The sequence below is a fragment of the Leuciscus leuciscus genome, assembly GCF_965113295.1.
Source record: "Leuciscus leuciscus genome assembly, chromosome: 18".
Taxonomy (NCBI): Eukaryota; Metazoa; Chordata; class Actinopteri; order Cypriniformes; family Leuciscidae; genus Leuciscus; species Leuciscus leuciscus.
The window spans coordinates 24,939,954-24,961,951 of record NC_138742.1 but is presented as its reverse complement, the minus strand read 5'-3'; the positions used below and the strand labels follow the sequence as shown (position 1 = coordinate 24,961,951).

At 38.8% G+C, this 21,998-nt stretch overlaps 2 protein-coding genes across 3 annotated transcripts; one reads left to right on the top strand and one right to left on the bottom strand.

Annotated features, from left to right (window-relative positions):
* Positions 1-571: 571 nt before the first annotated feature.
* ddx23 (DEAD (Asp-Glu-Ala-Asp) box polypeptide 23) lies at positions 572-10,612 on the bottom strand. Its single transcript, XM_082144730.1, has 17 exons — positions 10,533-10,612; positions 9,912-10,093; positions 9,715-9,828; positions 6,983-7,070; positions 6,829-6,894; positions 6,607-6,745; positions 6,289-6,422; positions 3,930-4,042; positions 3,607-3,750; positions 3,044-3,269; positions 2,750-2,895; positions 2,479-2,656; positions 2,076-2,318; positions 1,806-1,957; positions 1,593-1,701; positions 1,328-1,502; positions 572-1,196 (listed from the first exon to the last, which is right to left on the bottom strand). Exons 2-17 carry the CDS (start codon positions 10,091-10,093, stop codon positions 973-975), a joined length of 2,433 nt encoding a protein of 810 aa, XP_082000856.1. The 5' UTR covers positions 10,533-10,612; the 3' UTR covers positions 572-972.
* Positions 10,613-11,535: 923 nt separating this feature from the next.
* On the top strand, positions 11,536-21,616 carry birc7 (baculoviral IAP repeat containing 7). 2 transcript variants are annotated; one of them, XM_082145198.1, is made up of 7 exons: positions 11,538-12,608; positions 13,425-13,524; positions 13,668-13,749; positions 13,842-13,881; positions 17,869-18,081; positions 20,491-20,544; positions 20,753-21,616. In XM_082145198.1, exons 1-7 carry the CDS (start codon positions 12,065-12,067, stop codon positions 20,953-20,955), a joined length of 1,236 nt encoding a protein of 411 aa, XP_082001324.1. In that variant the 5' UTR covers positions 11,538-12,064; the 3' UTR covers positions 20,956-21,616. The 2 variants fall into 2 exon arrangements, with proteins under 2 accessions (XP_082001325.1, XP_082001324.1); XM_082145199.1 differs by lacking the exon at positions 20,491-20,544 and having other exon boundaries at positions 11,536-12,608.
* The last annotated feature ends 382 nt before the right edge of the window (positions 21,617-21,998 follow it).

Below are 21,998 nucleotides of genomic sequence, written 5' to 3'. Positions count from 1 at the left end.
AAACAGGAGGGCGAGGCTTTCCAAACTTGCCTCTCTCACAAGTACACTGCTGGGCTCCTCAACCAGCACACCCTGGTTTTGAAGTCCCCCAGAGGAGTGGTCAGTCAGCTAAGAGGAAAGCCTTCCTTCGCAGGGGCTGTGACTTGACACCGGCCGGCAAACCCTCAGGAAGGGAAGAAACGGCAGGCAATTTAATCCGTCCTTCTGTTCAGGATGAAGGGATGGGTAACAGCACTGGCATAGTATCTGTTGCTGCCCTCCCTCAAAGAGAGTGGTCAGTTTCTCCTTCTCCTGCCAAGAGAAGGCATTGGACATTGGAATTAATCAAAGATATCTTATGACCAGTTCAAGTGTGGATTTGGCACCAGTTCCCCCAATGCCACACAGATAAATTCTCCCCCCTCCACCCACGGGGGTAACATGGAGGGCAGAGGGCAGATTTAAAAAGGACGTTTGGTGTGAAAATAATAAACTCATACCCTGTGTATCCAGGCAGTGGGCCAAGGGCACAGCAAAATGAGAAGAGGTAAAAAATTTATAAAAATATATAAAAAAAACTTCAAACAACAAATTTTTCAGTCTTATGGACTTTATTATCAATCCATAGCAACGAATGAACAATTTTAATCATCCTCTGACTGAAATGGGGTATCTACAAATGCATTAATGAATCGGTATTTTTACACAATTTAAAAATCACAAACACAATCACACGTAATGTGTAAAAAACAAAAGAGGTGTGCTGTTCAACAATTTTATGTTTTACCAACTGTCCATCTGATGGTGTCAAGGGATGATTTCTCTCTACTGCAGTTTTATTACGGAGTTCTACACTCACTGATTTAGATGTCAGAAAACTGTGATTTATGATCCCATGTTTTACTGGGTGTCTCTTATGAAGAATCTGGTGAGAAGAAACAGCAGTCACAAGATGCACAAGAGAAAAACAACAACATATGTAAGTGGTCCAGCTCAGGCAAAGATGGTCTCCTCTCTCCTCTTCTTGGTGAGGATAGTGCCGGGCTTGTGCTGGGCTTCTGGGTGATTGGCCAGCTCGGGAGGGCAGGTGGACACGGGGCTTTCCAAGATGGCTTGTTTCAGGTCGTAGAACACAGTAGAGTCTTCTTTGGTCAGGAAGGTCATTGCCATACCACTCTTTCCAGCACGACCCGTTCGGCCAATACGATGGATATAGTCTGAGAAAAGCCAAGTTAAAGATTAATCAAAATGGAAACGAGAAACAGGAAGTCCCCTGATATAACCATCCAACAGTTCTAAAGGGGAAAATGTTTAATGGATAAAGTGAAAGAAATGATGTTGGACTCACCCTCAATGTTCTTGGCCATGTCGTAGTTGAGGACCATGGAGACGTCGTGGATGTCGATACCTCTGCCTGCCACATCTGTGGCCACCAGGATGTCCTTAGCTCCGGCCTTCAGGTTGGACAGGGCGAACTCTCTCTGTTCCTGACCTTTACCACCATGAAGTGTACAAGCATTGTACTGCAGAACAGAGGAAAAGAAAGGTCGAGAGTTACTGACTGAAAGTTATTTCTATAAAGAATTACAGACAGTAATAAACACTGTACTCACTCCCATCTTCTCCAGAGACTTAGCCAGCACATCACAACCCTTCTTTTGGTTAACGAAGATGATGATGGGCGGCTCGAAGCCACTTCCCAAAACTTCCAGCAGCTTCTTCCTGTTTACCACACAAGAACATTTTGAAAAAAAAAGGTTTAGTACATTTCTGATGACAACGTCCACTTGAATATGAGGGGTTACAGTTAACGTGTGTGCTCTGACCTCTTTTCACCCTCGGACATGAGGATGACCTTCTGCTCCACTCTCTCGTGAGGTTTGCCTGCGGAGCCGATGTACACCACCGCAGGCCGTCGGAGGTAACTTCTGGCCAAACGCTCCACTGCAGGAGGCATAGTGGCCGTGAACATGACCGTCTGAAAAACACGAGAGAGGACGTGCAATAATAAGAAATTAAAGGTGGGAAAAAGGGAAACCAAGAAAGCGATAGAAATTGTTACTTCATTTCATAATCCATGACTCAGTATCTGTTACCTGTCTGTATTTGTGTTTGCCTTCCAAAAAGTTCTGCATCATTTTTTCGGGGTCCTCGGCATCATCTGTGTCAGGCTTCTGATTAGTCACAGGAATGTACTCCAGAATCTTCTGGACGTCGGGTTCAAAACCCATGTCAATCATTCTGTCGGCTTCATCCAGTACCACATACGTGCACCTGCTCAGGACGAGGTATCGGTTTTCCAACACGTCGATCAAACGACCAGGTGTGGCTATGACGATCTGAGAATGAAGCAAAACACATCAGATCTACAACTACAATGCGGTTATCTATTACGAATATAGACATTGACCAGTGTTATTTCAGTATCACTAAATATAGAGATACTATGAATAACTTGAATTAATAACAATTGGTTATTGGAAGGTCTTTTTCTCTCACCTCACAACCCATCCTGAGTTTGAACCCTTGATCCTCTCTGGATATTCCACCGATCACGGCTACTGTCCGGATCCCCAGTGGTTTGCCAAATTTAATGGTCTCCTCCTCGATCTGCTGTGCCAGCTCACGAGTCGGGGCCAGAATTACGGCATACGGTCCCTGATCAGAGTCCTCAATCCTAAAGTGAAACACACACAGAGTTTCCCACATTTGATCCGATTCCTCAGAACATGTGTCGGCATAAAAAAGTGTGAAAGAAAAGTGAGCTCACCTGTCAATCTTAGGTAGAGTAGTGATCCAGACCAACAAGGGAATGAGGAAGGCGGCAGTTTTACCACTACCAGTCTCAGCCACACCAATGATGTCACGGTTCTGTAGACCAATAGGAATGGCCTGCCTCTGGATAGGTGTAGGATCCTGATAAAGAATGAACATTTAAAGAAAACATTTTTTATATATACAAAACACACTTGCACGGATGGATGGATGCCATATGTAACGAGCATTTTTAAACATTTTCAGAACAATAATAATTTGGAAACACGGCAAACAGAAACACACTGACCTTATAGCCACACTTTTCGATGACCTCCAGAATGTGAGGCGGCAGTAAATACTCCTTCCAGTTGCGGATGGGGTTGGGGATCTTCCCTCCTTTGGTGGTGATGCTGTAGTCCTCTCTGAAAATTCTCCAGTCTCTGTCGGTCATCTCATCCAGCTTCTTCTGAGACCAGTGTCGGTCATCCCAGCGCTGCTTGGCCTCCTTCTTTCGCACCTTCTTCAGCCTCACTCTGTGAAATACATAAATGAATAGCATATCCATTAAAACTGTAAGCATTTGATTATGATCATTTCCATTTTCCACAACAGAAGCATTAGCTCTCCCTTGTGTCAGTTACAACCCTGTCATTGGTTGTAGTAATAAAATGATAAAATCTTTAATAAAATAACAGCAATTTTGTGAAATATTATTACAATTTAACGTAATTGTTGTCTATTTTAATATAGTTTCAAATGTCATTTATTCCTGTGATGTAAAAGCTGAATTTTCAACATCATTACTCCAGTCTTCAGTGTCACATGATCCTTCAGAAATCATTCTGATATGTTGAAGTGTATGACTCTTACTCCTCTTGCTCCTTCTCTTCAAGGGTTCGTCTCTTCTCCATCAGGTCTCCGTAGAATCGAGACTGGTCCCTCTTCTGCTGCTTGAGGTCGATGCCGGCGATGAAGCCTCGGCCGTACAGCTGAACTTGATGCTTTTCTTTATAGCTAAACACATAAACAGTCAAACCTGTGTTATTGTGCTCCTCTCTCACATATACTACATAAATATGTAAAATGGGTGACCTTAGGCAGTCATAACCAAATGCAATGCAGTAAAATATATAAAATAATCTGGACTTTGTTATTATTGTGCAGTTATTTGAAGTGTCTCATGGCATGCTCACATTGGATTGTAGTCGGTTGATGTGTCTTCAGACGCATCCCACTCAAAGACAAACTTCCTGTCATTCAGATGACGTGTACGCCGCCGTTTCTTCATCCCGCCAAGATAACGCTCCTAAAGAGAAAATAAGTATTGGTTCAACATTCATCAAAAAGACACATTACCACCTAATGCACTTCAATGCGCATCAGGGACAGAGGAAAATACTTAGAAAGATGATATTCTGATAGCATAAACTTAAAGACTTGCAAATTAATTTCATAGATTTTTCTGAGGCCAACATTTGCTTTACTCATTCCCAAAGGCATATTTAGTAACAGTTTACTCAATCTTAACTCTTTTTCTAATAGACACATTCTGCTAATTGCCAATCAAGATGACTCTGTATCTGTTTATGTAATTGCCACAGTAAAAATTCTGTCTAATCTAGTATTTCCACATTTTTACCTATGTATAAAATATATTATATTTTAACTAGTATGTATAAATTAGTATGTCAAATTAATTACACAATATGGCTCATTACACATCAAATTTGGCTGAGTGATTACCCCCAAAAGATCATTTTAAATCATTATTGTGTTAGATGAAAAAAACAAACATCAAATAGACATTGCAAAAAGTAGCTTTAGAAAAAAAGAAATATTTGATTTGATTCAACATTGAATTTATTACAAACTTTTGTGACAGAATTTTCAATTTTGGGCGAACTACACATATAATGGATTTTTATGAAGAAAAATAAAAAATAAATAATGAAATTATACTCTAAATAAGATACTAAACCTACTAGTGGTAAATATCTAAATGAGTGAGTCATTCATGCATTCGATGTCTTCAAATGGCTGATTCATTTAGGACTGAAGTATATGGCTTTCTTTATGAATGGGCCATTGAATCATTGGTTCACCCAATTGATTCGCTCAAAATGTGGATTCATTCAGAAATGAAACAGCTATGTGTTGCTCGGAGATGCACAACAGTTCTGGGCTGCGTTTCCCAAAAGCATCGTAAGCCTAAGTTGATCGCAAAAACGATCGTACGACTGATCTTAATATTATGGTCTGTTTCCCAAAAGCATCGTAGCTTAAGTAGCACTTGAAAATCTTCGTAGAACTACGAGTGCTCTGGAGTAATCGTACATCCCCAAGTTCATCGTAAGAAGACAGATTTATGAGGACACCTGCAGGACAACGGGCAGATTACACCTTTAACTTTATTCAAATGCAATGTGATTATAATATAAGGTTTTGATTGTACTTTATTGTACACTTTATTACTCTTTTTTTGTTGTTGGTTAAATTAATGTATAAATTAAATAATTAAAAAGGTCAGAAAACAAAACAAAAAATAGAAATAATTTAATCTAATAATTTAAATCAAAATTAAATGAATGAACAAAAAATAAATAAAAGAAATCCTTTAAATCTGTTAAAAATGACATCTTTGTTTCGCTGTATCTCCTCTAAAAGGACATTCATTTCATCTTTTTGAAAGGTATCTTGTTTTTTTTTTTTTTGTTAAGCCATTTTGTCAGTGCCTCCGCCTGTAGGTGCTTTATATAGACTTGTCTTGATTGCTAATCCACAACAGATGACAATTATTAGGTTAAACGTTCAGAATATGATTCCATATAAGGTTATGTTTCAGCACTTCACGAATGGACAGCGACTATTAAGTAGCACGTAGAGCGCGTTTTCGCGCGTTCATGTTAAGTGCATTTTTGGGACACGCTCGTGGAATTGCTGCGAGCGTTCGTAACCTTGCACGTAGAAAGCGCTCTTAAGAGCTAAGATACATCGTTATCGGGAAACCCGGCCCTGGTCTGGCTCTGTAGGTAATATTTTCTTTGGCAAAATTAAGCAAAAGCAGAAAATTATTGTGTCTAAAATATAACCCAATATTAAGTTATTTATTTATTTATTGATCTGTTGTTTAAAATCAATTTCACATTTGCACTCGTACAATTCGGGACAAAAACAGCACTCACGTGATTGCTTAACTATATCATGATATAAATACGAGACAAAAACTCAAAACGGGGCATTTTTGCCCTGATATCTTGAATTTTAGGGTCTTTCTAACTGCATTCAATAGACTATAAAATTATGCCCTGCTTCATGTTCCTCACCAATCAACTGTATGAAATGTAAGATGAAATAAGTAGGTCTGGGGTGGGTGTGTTAAATGCATTCATTTTAACACGTTATTTTTCCCCATTTCTAATTAATTAGTTAAATCGTCAGCCCAGAGTTGTGATCTAATTTGCTTATAAGATTACTCTCAACCAAGAAAATGTTCTAAAAGACTGGTTTGTTTTTCTCCAGCTGAATACGCGAGTACAGTGTAGAGCTCGTCACCTTAATGGCCTGCAGCTCTTTCCCTTTGTCTTTTTCTTCTCTAATCTTCTGCCGTCCATCATCCTCATCATTCCCATTGTTCTCTCTTTCCATCCGCTCCCTTCTTTCCCGCCGTTCACGCTCCTGAGGATCCTCTGCAAGTTAGATTAAGCAAGATGATGAAAATAAAAAAAGACCAAAAATGACAGTCAACACTGTGGAGCACATTAGCATATAGATGGCCTTTAAAGCTAATAGACAGACTAAAAGCTACAAAACTCCAATATTAAAAGTATAAGGATGTTTCCACAGATGCTATTATTTTTTCTAGCCTCTCACCTAGCATCTTTCTGCCTATGTCCTGAAATACTCTTCTTTTCTTCCTCTCATCCTCCACCTGTCTGCGGCGTTCCTCTGTCTGCAGCTCTCTCCGTTTGATGGCTTCGGCTTCTCGCTCCGCTTTGGACAAGAACTTGGGCTGTAACAGGAGGATGCGTTTAGAAAAAACAAAACAATAAAAAGACGTGCACTAATTTGCATAAATATATAAAATCTCTTCACCTTAGCCTCTGCCTCTTCTTCAGCTTTCTTCTTTGCAAGCAGCTCTTCAAGAGAGAGAGGCTGCACCTGAAACCAGGCAGATTGCAGAAAAATCCAAGTCAGAAAAGTACACAAAATGCAACTTTCAAACTTGAAATGTCTTCTAATAGCACACCTTCTTTTTCTTCTTCTCATCTTCCTCATCTTCCTCTTTTTTCACATCCCTCTTTAATTTCAAATCCTTGGATTTCGGAGAAGTGCTCCTGAGAGGAAAAAAGCAAACACTTTATAACCAAGTAGTGAAATATTTACATTACATTTATTTTAATATTTAAAATATCTAAACATTGTATGCATATCCATATAGGGGTTGGACAAAATAATGTGAACACCCATTATTATAGGGGTTGATATCATTTGTGTAGGCTACAATGAAAAAAACTAAAAACATTGCGATTGTTTTATTCATCTTTTTGTTGTTTATTTTCTCTAGTTTGTATTACAGTGCAGGTAAGTGGTTTTCAGCAGTGTTTAATACAAGCCATGTGTGAAATTAGCAACTTTTCAGACGTCCAAAAAAGGGCAAATCGCCGGAGCCCGTTTAACAAGAGCGTCTGTAACCTTAAACTTTAAGGCCTGTTCACACCAAGAGAAATAACTATAAAGAGAACCATAACAATATTAGTGTCCACACCAGCAAACGATAATGCTTGTTAACTCAAAGTGCATGCTGCAGGTGTCTGCCACTTTATATGGTCAAGTTCTTTAAAGAGGAATGGATTTATCATTTATCAGCTGGAAAAAATTTGTTCTGAAAGTGATTCCAACAATATTGTTTCTTTGTGCCGTTACTGTTATAGTTGTGATGTGTATTTAGAATGATTTTTAGAACTATATCATTATAGTTATCGTCATCCTTGGTGTAAATGGACCTTAGCCACCTAATTGTTATGATTATGACGATGTAAACAAAGCAAGGCAAGATCTTATCAGCGAAGAAGAATAGAGGGCAAAAACCTAAGGTGAATAATAGGCCTTCACGGTAAATCGATGCTAGGGGTGAGCATTACTGAGTGACTGAGCTTTACAGCCAAACTAATGTCCCTATTTTAAAAACAAAGCCTTAGGTAACAAAATATAAAATAAAAAAGAATGTCAGACATTTAGGCCAAAGTGGCGAAGATAAAAATCTGTGTCATTATTTTCTTTGTTATTAAAAAAATAAGAACAAAGATACACATTAGACAACTTAATCTACAAATGAAATAAACAGTGCTTTATTTTTTTTCAGAGACAGTAGATGTATTTAACAGTAGCATTGGAGAAAGTAATTAAATGAACAAATATGAAATTAAAACACTACATAAACTTCACTGTATAAATTATACATTGATTCTTATTAAAGCTACTATTAAAGTTCTCAGTCAGTGAGTGATTTCCCTTTTTGTGTTTTGTTGTTTTATTAACATTAAAGGGATAGTTCCCCCAAAATGAAAATTGTTATAATTTACCCTCTCAAGTTGTTTTAAACCCAAATAAGTTTCTTTCTTCCGTTGAAAATAGTTAAAATGAAGTTATTTTGAAGATTGTGGGTAACCAAACAGTTGCTGGTCCCCAGTGTATAGGTTTTTCTCCTATGGAAGTCAATGGGGACCAGCAAATGTTTGGTTACCCACATCCTTCAAAATATCTTCTTTTGTATCCAGCACAAGAAAGAAATACAGGTTTGGAACAACATTAGAGTGAGTAAATAATGAAATAATTTTTTTAAATGTGGGTGAACTATCCCTTTAAGGACAAGCAGCAGCACGTTTACTATTAGGCTACTGTCACTTTAAGACCGGCACGTGACGCATCTAACAATGGACTTAAAAAAAAAGTGCCCATTCATTCCCATTATAAAGCTTGGAAGAGCCAGGACAAATAACCCTGATTGTATTCGTCTGAAAGAAGAATGTCATATACACCTAGGATGACTTCAGGGTGAGTAAATCATGGGCTAATTTTCATTTTTGGGTGAACTATCCCTTTAAGATCTCCATATCTCTGGGAATGAACCATATAGGGCCTTTAAAATGAAGATACCAAAATAAATGTTTGTTATGTACCAGAATCTAAAAGGATATTAAGATATCTATAATACTTTTAGAGTTACAGGCATGCAAACTTGAGGCAAAAAACCCAAGAATAGCTTTTCCCCATAACGGTCACTGTTAACAATGCAACAAAGATTGCTAAAGTGAACAGATTTTACTAATAGACCTACCAATCTCTGTGCAAAAATAAAATAATGATGCTGCCATCCTTCTAAATTGATTTTTACTCCTCACTTTACCCTTTTAATCTCAGGTGAAAATTGTCATTTTGACCCCCCTCTACAAAATAGTGGATTACTCAGTAAATATACATTCATATCATTTAATATTTTGGCTTTCATCACTATTTAGGTTTTTCTTTCGTCTGAAAATATGTAAAAAACTGAATAAAAAATTTGAGCCGGGGAAGTTTCTGTTAAACGTGTATGTGTATATATATATATATATGTATATGTCAGTCAGTTCAACATAAACTAAACTGTTAACATTATATTTTTCTCCTGGCCCATTCGAAAAAGATTTCAGAGTTCAGATTTGTACAACCGTTTTCACCAGCTCCACCACAATAATAAATGTTCTACTCTTTAGCATCTTATTTTCTGTGATTTATTATAGTATTAATGTGATCGTTTCAATATTACATTATAAGGTAAAATATTGTTTAATGTCATTTTGGTGACATTTAAATCTGCAGAATGTGCAACAACACTGTTCGGTATAAGGCAGTTCACAAAAACAGTTACAATGCAAGCATCTCCACATCCTTCCTGTTCAGCCCTGAAAAGGTTTGTGAGGCAAGCATGATTCAAACCTTGATTTCTTGGACCGGTCTTTGTCCCGTCTGTCCCTGTCTCTTTCTCTGTCTTTGCGGTTCCTGTCTCTGTCCTTCTCTCTGTCTCTTTCTTTGTCTTTTAGACGACGATCTCTAAAAACAGAGAAGAAGAGTTGGCGTTAGATTACAAATGCATTATCGTTCACATGAGAAGAGCAGTATACAGTCCCACACACCGGTCTGCAGATTTGGATCTGCTGCGGGAGCGCTTGCGTTCACGGGACCGGTGCCGTTTGCGTTCCCTGCCGGGAGATCCCTTACGATCCCGTTCCCTGGAGCGAGAACGACTACGCTTACGGGACTCCCGCTCCTTCCCTATGCTCTCCAGGTCCTTCTTCTCAGAAGAGTCACCAGCCATCTGGAAAGAAGAGGAAAGCCAGGCCTTGTGATGAGCAGTGACGCATGTTTAAAAGACAAGTTTGATCGACGTCTACAGCGAAACTGATTGTAAATACAAGACTAATTGGCATATATCGCGCTTACATTTTGCATTATTTAGTGAATTTTAGTCATATTATTGCATTGTGCAGTCATTACAACGCATCTAAAATCTGTAAGTATATAATTACACGTGCAATATAACCTATCTTGCGAAGACCAAACGCACAGGAGTTTTAATAGTATCGTCTAACTCTGCACTGAAGGCGCAGGGTTGAGCACAGCAATGGCCTGCAACCTTCAATAAACAAAATCTCTAGAAATCAGAGAAAAGACTATAACGGGTAAAACCAAGTTATTAACAACATGTTCAACTGTGCTGTTATTGAAAATAGAAAACATTGTATTCAATTACTTACTTTAAGGACCAAAATCAAGGCGCTTGCGAAGCCTGTGCGTTTCACTAAGCCGCCATTATTGGCGTCAACAGATGACGTACTTCCTGTGATGGATTATGGGAGATGTAGTCAAAAAGTACTTTCAAAAGCTTTGCTATAATGAGAATAATGTAAAGGAGGATCCTGCTTTTGCATTATTCATTCATTTTGTTTAAAACAATAAACCAGGCACTTTTTTTTTTCATTTTAAAGTATGTAAGAAAGTAGTTTATAATGTAGGTTAAGATGTTCACAATTATGGCAGTGACAGCTGATTTTAAAGTTAGCATGAAACAGAAGACAAGTTACCAGGCCTGGTGTGGTAACGAATCGGGTCCTCCTCGAAAATCGGGGGTCTCCAATTAACCTACTTATAATAGGCACTCTCTTTAGCGCCTGTTTACAATTCCTACAAAATCATGTTATGATAAATAATTATGAATTTCACAATCATCTTTAATGTACATATGTGTTAAATTAAGTGTTAAATGTCCAAATATTTCAGTTGTAAAAAATAATGTAATGTTGATCATTTTACACCTGGGCTCTGCTTGCTTGTTTAATTTCTTAATTCTTAGTTCTTAATAACAACAAAAAAGTTCGATTTTTGGCAAATGTTAAGGCCCTTTCACACCAAAAGTGAAATGAATAAGCCTCAGGCTGAAGAAAATGCATATTATCGCCTGTATTGTAGAGGGCGCAATTTTTTGCTTATTAGTGTGGTTGAATTAGATCATTGAAGGTCAGCAGCAAAGACATTGGTTAATAATGTGAGATTAAATACATAAAGTATATTTAATTTAATATAGTTAAAATTATATTATAGAATTATAATTATATTCTAATATAGTTATAAAGGTTTTGCGTTTTCATTTTGAGGAATACTGAATGTTTTCATGCAAGTGAGATAAGGAAATACATGTTCACATTTATTCTAAAACTACAATAACTATCATGTTTACACAGCGCACACAACACCTCTCCTCACTTTATTTCTCTCAACATGGGGACAGGAGAGCTGTCAGTCAATACATGTGAAAAAGTAACTAGCGTTACTTTTTTGAAAAAGTAACTTAGATATTTTGTTGTAAATTGAAAAAGTAATGCGTTACTTTACTTCAATAGGTAATCTGATTAGGCTACATAACTCAATTAATACTTGTAATGAGTTAACCCCAACACTGGACATAAGCTACATTAAATAATAATAAAAAGTGTGCGAATAAATCATAATAAACGCCACTATATTTCATAAAAATGGTCAATTTAAATTTCATGGTGATTTTAAAATGTGAAACCCATAACTTGGCTTACCAGTTGGTTGGTTTTTAACTCATCAACAAAATGGGAAATGAAATTTAGAGAAAATCACCATGAAAGGCGTCTGTTGTATATTTTGCTATTCAGGCTCGCGGCCACGGGGCAGATCATGTAAACAACTGCTTGCTTATTCTGGAAGTGTGTGTGCTATAGTAAACGGCGCTCTGTGATCGGGAATAATAGGCTGTATCTGTATGGCCAGCGGAGAGGGGGCTGGAGCTCACTTGGACTGCCCGTTATGGAAGACGAGCAGCGGGATGATGAGGGGAGACGGTGGACATGAAGGGGTTCGGCTCGGCATGCGCTGTGAGGAGGAAAGACTCCAGACTTTCACTAACTGGCCCAGAGATGCGCCCGTGAGCCCCGCTGAGCTGGCCCGGGCTGGCTTTCACTATCTGGGATACGGGGACACGGTGCAGTGCTTCTGCTGTGATGGGGTCCTGAGGCACTGGGTTCATGGAGACACTCCGTGGGGGGAGCACGCGAAGCACTTCCCCACGTGCGGCTTGATGATGGGCAGGGATGTGGGCAATGTTCCGCTGGGCTCGTCCGACTCTGTGGATGGGCAGCTGTTGAGTCAACTTCAGCGGCTGACCGTGGACGAACAGGTGCAGTACGACCAGGCGGTCTACCCGGAGATGGAGTCCGAGGACACCAGATTGTCCAGTTACCACAACTGGCCCACAGGAGCATCTGTGCAGCCCGACGCGCTGGCGCGAGCTGGCTTCTTCTTTACAGGTCGGTCTCAGACTAAATTTGGGACCACTTTGGTCTTTGAGAAATGAAACTGAAATGAAATTTCACAGGAACATTATGAGTGCATGTATGTGGTTTCGATTCGGACCTTAACTTAGTTGCTTGCTTCTGTTTTCTGCGCTTTCAGTCACGCGCACGGCAGTCATGCGCGCTGTGAATGAAGGGAATGAACTAGAGAGGCCGCGAGCGCAGTGCAGTGAAGCGCGTGCCGCTCATTATTCTGAAAGCAATAGTGTTTCTGCTTATTCCTTATACAAATCATATGCATTCAAAATTGCAACATCATTGTTTGCTCTCATTAAAGAACAATACGATTAATTGTGTTAAAGGGAAAGTTCACCCAAAAATGTAAACTCTGTCATCATTTACTCACCCTCAAGTTGTTCCAAACATGTATGAGGATCATGTTGAACACAAAAGAAAATATTTTGAAGAATGTTGGTAACAAGACATCTGACGGTAGCAAAAAATTAGGGGGGAAATACTATGGGGTCCATCAACTGTTTGGTTACCCATATTATTAAAAATATCTTCTCTTGTGTTCAACATGATCCTCATACAGGTTTGGAACAACCTGAGGGTGAGTAAATGATGACAGAGTTTCAATTTTTGGGTGAACTTTCCCTTTAAAATAAAGTCAAGTGTATTAAAATGTTAATTTATGTGTTCATATGTTTATATTACATTCTATTCAAAATTCTCAACTTTTTTTGACCACTTTAAATGTATTATATATTTTACTCTCTTATATATAGTGTTTTTTAAAAGATGGTAATAAGTGATCGTCGTTTTTATTAGGTCATGGTGACAATGTGAAGTGTTTCTTCTGTGATGGTGGTCTGAGGAACTGGGAACCGGGTGATGACCCTTGGGAGGAACATGCCAAATGGTTTCCACGGTGAGTACTTAAAACAGGAAGTTTGTAACCCACATTAAAAGAAGTACTAAAGTACTAAAGAGTCATATTATAAACACGAATGGATGATGTTTTATTGTGCATGAATGCTCATTATTAATTTGGTCTATCATGTGCTTCCAAAGATGTGAATATTTGCTTCAATCAAGAGGACGGGAATATGTGAGCAATATCCAGCAGTCTTACTTCAGCATGAATGAGAGAGTGGTAAGTAATAATGATGCATCTATCCATCAGTTTATGGTCAATTTGACAGCTATGATTGCCATGGACTTTAAATGTTTTATTTTGTTTTAAAGGGTGGATCTCTATCATCATCTGCAGGAAACATGACATCAGGTGAGTCACGCCATCAATTCTTTTAAAGGTGTAAGAGTGCAGGGGTTTTCAAATGTTTAGATGCTTAGGACCCCCGAATATGATGATCCTGCTACGTATGGCAGTAACTGTGTTCAAAAACAAAATAGATATTAGACATACAATTTCAATTATTTTCAGTATAATTGTTTTTTTTTATATAAATAAAAAAGCAGGCAAAAATGAAAAATGAAAATGACATTATGCACACCCTATAGGGGTCCGTTAACATGACACAGTTTTCAACTAAAAACAGACAAAAAATTATGTGTTTTGGCCGTTAATTTACACGACAACAGCGTTTTTGGGGCCTGAAAACACCAACTTTTGAAAGCGATTTTTTTAATGTGTTTTAATGAAACAGGAAGACAGGGCGGGGCATATTGAACAGCTCCTCCCCTTTTTTTAAATAGCCATTAGTGTTTCTTTTAAAAAAATCACAGCTTTGCCAGAGCCATTGAGCTCTGTAAAGCTGCAGTTTCCTCCTAATCTCTAACCGTTTCTACTCCTAATCTCCTCCATATCACTTTAAAATAGCATTCTGTGCAGAATTTAAATGGGTCCGATACGTTTTCTGATCTGCGCCGACTCGCACATATGTTCCGCTCTGTGCTCTCGTGTCTCTGGACCGGAGCGGCGGAGGTTCGCGTGGTTCACTAACATGAAACCAGACTACATTCACTGGAAAGCATATTTACACTGTCTGAATCGTTCCCTATCCTCTATAGTGAACTATGTGTCATTCACCATGTAGAAAATGGTAAATGTGTGAACAAGTGACTGATTTCAGCGGCTATTTATAATGTAGGGAGCGGGACACTTCAGATTCTAGAGAGCATTTGATTGGACAGAAAATCTGATGAGAAGCAGAAGTGCAGAGTGATGTCATCAAAATCACTGACCCATATCGGCGGAAGTGAGAGATTCTTAAGTTTTGAATGCTTATATCTTCTAAATGCGAATTTGTCATTGTTTTGGAGCACATAGCTGATAGTTAACAGTAAGGCTAACATATTCATATATTAAAATAAAAAAAAACTTTAAATTTAGACTTTAAATCTTCCAAAGAGCCCGTAGCTCCCCCTGCGGTCGTTTGGGTGTCCACAGGCCCCAGTTTGAAAACCCCCGATTTTAAGTATTGTCTGCAATTCTAATGTCCCGGCAAATGTTCCATTGCTGTGCGTCGTGCTTGTGTTCTATGGATAAACAGACTCTTATGTGTGTTTATTACACAGCTTTCTGGAATATTTGATTCTGATTGGTCATTCCCAGCATTCAGCAGTCAGTTATTTCTGAATAATAACCATTGTCCATGACACAGTATAACAAACTGCTTGTCCTGGAAATCCCTGTTTCCAACATAGCAGTTCATATGTTCTGTCTCTCTGCAGGGAAACAATAATAAAATAAAATAAATCAATATTCCCTGTATTTATTTTTGGAGCAAAGAGCCGTGTAATAAGCAGGATAATATCAAGTTGCGTTTTATGCTGCTATGCATTTTATGTTATTCCTCAGGAGTTGTTGATATTGTTCCAGCTCAATTTTCTTTTCACCCAGACAAATGATCTTCTCTTCTTCTCTGTCCTCACCAACTAACAATGATCAGTGTAACCCTAACTCTTTTTAAACTCTTTTGTGATTTTTGAAGCTTTAAATCACTGTAAGCTGCTGGCAAACAAACATGCCTGTTTAATGCCTGAATAAATGACCTGCGGCAATATTTTGCTCTCGTTCTTAGAAGGAAGGGTTCTATATAAAGAAAAAAGACTGCATAATACTTTCATGTTTAAAGCTGCAGTCCGTAACTTTTTGGGGTTAAAAATGATCCAAAATAAATTTTTGAGCAAGTACATAACCAGCCAGTGTTCAAAACGATCTGCTTGCCTGAGCTCGATTCAAAGCTTGTAATAATGTTTATAACTCCAGTGGTACTGGTGGATTTCCGAGGGAAATTCGAGCATGTCTTTTCGTCATTACGTCACATCTGTCCATATAAAGAAGGAGTCTCGGCTAGTCGGCTATATTGCGTGTGAGGATGTTGGAGGTGGAGATTTATAGCCTTTTCTCACAGCACTTGATATAATTAAACTTATCAATTTGATGGCGGATCCAGAAAGGTTCAAACGACAATCACCAGTGACAACTGGAGATTCACCCGCTGTAAAACGCAAAAGACTGCATTCGGACTTTGGACTGGCTACAGAAAAAAAGAGACTGCAACCGGGCCTGTGCGAAAACAAGGATAATATCGGAAGGGCAATAAATGTAGTCACGCAATGCTGATGTTGTTAAAGGAGCCGTATGTAAGATTGTGGCCAAAACTGGTACTGCAATCACTTTCAAATTACTGTAGAGCGGTGTATCCCCTCCCCCTCCCCCCTGACTCGAGGTTGCCAGATAGGCTGCAGGATCCAGCAGGAACGTCGGCTGCTACATAGCTGTGGTAACTAGAGCAGAGCTGGCAACCCCGATGCCGAAACACTACTGACTTCGTGATTGGTAGATAGTTTGAGGGTGGAGCATCAGGCCAAAACCAAGCGGCAACATTCTAATCTGAAAAATGAAGCCTACCCGGAAGTGCAAAAAACTGCAATACATCGAAAATCCGCTAGGGGCAGGTCCCAAAAGGGAGCAAATGTCCATACACCCCCATGTTAAAATGTCCGTTTTCACAGCATAAATTCATGTTTTTACAGGTTGGTCCCATGGACTTTTATTGTATTTTTCGATAGGTTCCGAGTGCCTGACAACTGTGAGGGGGGTGAATTTTTTTCTAACTCGTTAGTTTAGATCGTATTTAGATATAAAATGTATGACAAATAAGGGCGCGATTGACAGCTTGATTGACAGCTGACAACGAGCATAGGCTGCGCCGAGTGGAATTCCTGAAATTTGACGTCTCGGCCATGATCTGACACAACACATCATACCTGTAAGTTATCCTTTCTGAACATTTGTATTGAAATAGGGCGCCACCCATACCCCCCATAAACGGCCTCAAAACCGTTCTTCAGAAGTCTATGGGTGACGTCACAGACGCTTTGTCCATATTTTTTACAGTCTATGGCCAAAACACAAGATGACAACATCAACATCAGTTGAGGGCTGCAACTTCACTTTTTAAATGACAATATCCTGGCCGGACTACTGTTGTCAATGATATAAGTATTTGAAATGAACATGATTTCTTAATGTCTAGTGACATATCAGGGCCATTTTATGATTAATTGAAATGCATTTCTTACATACAGCTCCTTTAACATTAATAATTTGAGAGCAAAGTATAATTTGCACGGTTTGACGTCACGTGAAGCGATCGTTAGATTTAATCAGCGCGATTTAGTTCAATGCTTTTTTCCCCTTAGTTGGTCAGAACCAAAGTGGATGTTACTTGTTCAGACGACATTTTCCGGTGAAAATTCTTATGTTGGTCATACTTCCAAAAAGTAGAATCTGTGATTGCGAATGACAGTATCCACACCGGCTCGGTGACTGACAGCCGCACATTCTCCTCAAAACATTGGATTCATCCGCGCTGTGCCGTGCCGAGGCACAACCCACGTAAAGTTGATAATTCCACGAATAACTGCAATTGCAGATTTCGAACAGAGATGGCGACAAAGAGGGGAAACTACGGACTGCAGCTTTAATGGGTTATTTGACATTTTTCTAGTGATAAAGTATGTTTACAAACTGTTTAATTCATAAAATTGTATTAACCCAAAGGAATAAATTAAAACTAAATCCATAAAATGATTCAATCTACGCCTGACAGAACCCTTAGAGGTTTTGTATAGAACCTTTTCTTCTAAGAGTGTATAAGAATAATATCTCATACTCCCAAGCTCTGCTTATACTTCTACTTGCGAGGACTAAGAAAATACCCTTTTTTGAACACTTTATCGCATTAAGCAAACGACTACACCCTTAAAGACCCGTTTGGCATGTCTGTGTTCCTGCTGGCAGAGGTGTTGGCTGGGCAGAGCTCAGTGGCGGCAGCCATGTTGTCTCCTGTGGTGCAGGCGGTGCTGCAGATGGGCTTCCAGCGCTCACTAGTGGAGAGTCTGGTACAGTCACGCTTCTTACTGACCGGCTCACACTACACCTCAGTATCTGACCTGGTGACCGACGTCCTGCAGGCCGAGGAGGAGGAGAGGCAGACCGGGGAGCCCAGACCAGGTGTTTGCAAACTCACCCCTCATTCAAAACAGAACAAACCATTTCAGAACCTAAAAGAAGTTAACATTATGTTTTCATTATTTAAAGGCATTGTTCATCTGAAAATGAAAATTCAGTCATTATTTACCCTGGTGTTGTTTTAAAGCCACATGCCCTTCTTTCTTTTTTGGACCACAAAAGGAGGAATAAAAAAACTAAACTCAGCTTGCAGATGTTCATATAATGGCAGTGAACCTCACAGGGAACGTTCTCAGAGCGTTCTGGCAAGGTTCTCTCCAGAAACGTTAATAGAGCATTGAGATTGAGCATTTATGCATCCTTCATGAAACACTTTTTTTCTCCGAAACGTCAGATGTTTGTCTAACATTTTTTAAACGTTACTACCGGTAGCTTCTTGTTTCTGACCATTGCGAGAACATTCAAAAGTAACATTCACATAATGTTTTCTCTCAAATTTGCATAACCAAGGGAAAAAATGTTTGCCGTTATGAACATTCAGAAAACATTAAGGCTGTCAAATCGATTAATCACATCTAACATAAAAGTTAGTGTTTATATAATGTATGTGTGTACATATATATATATATATATACTGTATATATGAAGAGTTCAGATGCAAAAGCCTTTAAGTGCCATCTGAAATTTTCTTCTAGAATGATCATTTTTATCAAGCTCGTAAATTTAAATTCAGTAATTTCACTTAAATGGCAATGAAAATGACCTATTATTGTCATTTAAGTGAAATTACTGAACTTAAATATACAAGCTTGATAAAAATGATCATTCTAGAAGAAAATTTCAGATGGCACTTAAAAGGCTTTTGCATCTGAACTCTTCATATATATATATATATATACACATACACATATATTATATAAACACAAATGTTTATGTTAATTGATTTGACAGCACTAAATTCCATTCGTAACTTAATGGGAACGTTAGCAAAACATTTTTAAAACATTTTTGTTAGCTGGGTGCGCAAAGCTATCATCAAAATACTCAATGCAAAATTAGCCTTTTAGGTTCCACTGCGCTAATTTTAATGTTTTTTCTATGTAAACAAGTGCTAGATGGACACATTTGATTATTGCATTGCTCCGCGCCTTTTTTCTTGCATGAACTGTGGCCATAAACAATGTCAAGCTAAGATGCTTTTAAATAATGGCTTCTTTTCCATTCCGCCCGCACCTTGTGTTTGTATACGTATGGTTTGAAGTGACTTGAGAGTTAGTAAGTAATGACAGAATTAAAAATGTTATTGCGTGAACTAGTACTTTAAAGGAACACGCCGACTTTTTGGGACTTTAGCTTATTCATCGTATCCCCTAGAGTTAGATAAGTCCATACATACCCTTTTCATCTCCGTGCGTGCCGTAACTCTGTCTGACGCAACCACCGCTAGCCTAGCTTAGCACAAAGACTGGAGGTAAACGGCTCCAGCTAGCATATTGCTCCCAATAAGTGACAAAATAACGCCAACATTTTCCTATTTACATGTTGTGATATGTATAGTCACAGAGTGTACAAATAACAAGGTCACATGAGACACAGCCATCTACTAACCGTATACATACTGGGAACTATATTCTCAGAAGGCGAAGCACTGCTACTTGGGCGGAGTGATTTGCTCCAACTCTGAGCGAACTCTCTGCTTCTCACCACGGGGCTTCTCAAGTGCTGCGAGCAAATCACTCCGCCCAAGTAGAAGTGCTTCGCCTTCTGAGAATATAGTTCCCAGTATGTATACGGTTAGAAGATGGCTGTCTCATGTGACCTTGTTATTTGTACACTCTGTGACTATACAAATCACAACATGTAAATAGGAAAATGTTGGCGTTATTTTGTCACTTATTGGGAGAAGTATGCTAGCTGGAGCCGTTTACCTCCAGTCTTTGTGCTAAGCTAGGCTAGCGGTGGGTGCGTCAGACAGAGTTACGGCACGCATGGAGATGATATGTATGGACTTATCTAACTCTGGGGGATACAGTGAAAAAGTCACAAAAAGTCGGCGTGTTCCTTTAACCTTCAGTAAATGCGCAAGGTAGGTTTCTTCAAGAGTCTTGGAGACGTTGCCTTCTGGATTTAGTCTGTCTCAGTGTTTCTGTTTCTTCATGCAATCACAGACAGACTCGATGATTGTGAGATCAGCACATATCGGCTGTTGTCAGACAAAAATCTCACTGGATTATTAATGGCAAAAGCAATGTTTGGAAATGTAAACTGACATTTTCTACTGATACACTACAGTTAAAGATATAAATAACTGGCTTAAAACCATTTTTTGGTGAAAATACTAACGTCCCTAAGACTTTTACACATTACTGTATATTGATGTGTTGAAAAGAAATGTAATAAAATGATGTGTGCCGTTCACTCCTCTAACGTGTGGATGGTTTGTTCCCTCAGAGACTGTGGAGAGTCCGAGAACGTCAAGAACGCCGGTCTCAGTCAGGGAGAAAGGTCCATGTTAACATGCTCTCATTGCACTTGTGTGTGTGTGTGTGTGTGTGTGTGTGTGTGTGTGTGTGTGTGTGTGTGTGTGTGTGTGTGTGTGTGTGTGTGTATGTATCTTCTTCTTCTCTCTATCTAGCCTCTGGGATGGAACAGATCGCAATCATCTTAATTGACCCAGGTTGAGTTGAAATGTCGGTGTATTTGTGTTTTTCAGTGCGATCCGATCTGAGTCCAGAGGAACAGCTGAGACAGCTTCAGGAAGAGAGGACCTGTAAGGTGTGCATGGACAAAATCGTCTCCATGGTCTTCATCCCCTGTGGTCATCTGGTCGTCTGCACCGACTGCGCAGCCAGTCTCCGCCACTGCCCCATATGCAGAGCGGTCATTCGAGGAAGTGTGCGTGCGTTCATGTCCTGAAGCGCATACACATACACAGCAACACACTCTGTAACACACTCTGTTCCACTACTGTGTCATTAGCAAGAACCGTACTGCAGAGTTTTTTTTTTTAAGAATATGTCATGCTGAAAACTACTATACAAATGGTGTAATCAGCTTCCAAATCAGCATAAGTGTTCTTTAAAAAGACATATTGCTTGATATTCAGCTATACATTAAAGCTACAGGGCTCCAAAAGTTGCAATATGAAACATTAACATGAATTTCAGAATGTCTTAGTTTTTTGTTTTTTTCCCCCTTGATTGAATTACAACATCACTTCATCTGTTAGAACATCTGACCATCTGCACAAAAATGAACTTATTTGATTTGTAATCTAAAAAAAAGAAAAGGTACAGGATCTTTATGATTTTATGTAATGGAAATCTTAAAACCTGATAATTTCCAGGTTTAAATTGGATTTTAAATCTTTTGGATCCCACTGTACATCAAGTTCTGGACAACAGGTTGATTTTGTGTCATGACAAAGTAAACAGCTTTTTGAGAATCTTTTTTTTTAAATCTTAAAAACATATAAAATGGAATTTATAAGAGATCATAATATAATAATATTATTTTATTATCAGTGTATTAACAGATTGCACTTAAATTTTCATGAATAAAAATGATTTGCATTGCATTTTGTCTAAGCTCTGCTTCTGTTATATATTACTCACTAGGGTGACCCTAGCAGTAGTTGTTTAGATCTCAGCTCACTTTAGTGATCAAACAAACTGATCTCCTCAAAACTCGTAACAGCACACGCCCCCTGCTGGTCAAACTTCTGTAAATGCAAAATAACTTTTTATTTTTTTTACAAACCACTTTCTTGTAAGTGTAAGCTATTATAAATACAATCTACAAACCATCAAATCGTATCTGTGTAATGTATATTTGTTCCGCGCGCTCCAAAACACTGAAAACAACCAATGAAGGCTTCATAAAGCAGTGTTTCAAAAGCATTTCTGGCGTTATTTACTGCTGTAAATCGATCTAACTGGTGGAGATTCCGTGCAATTCAT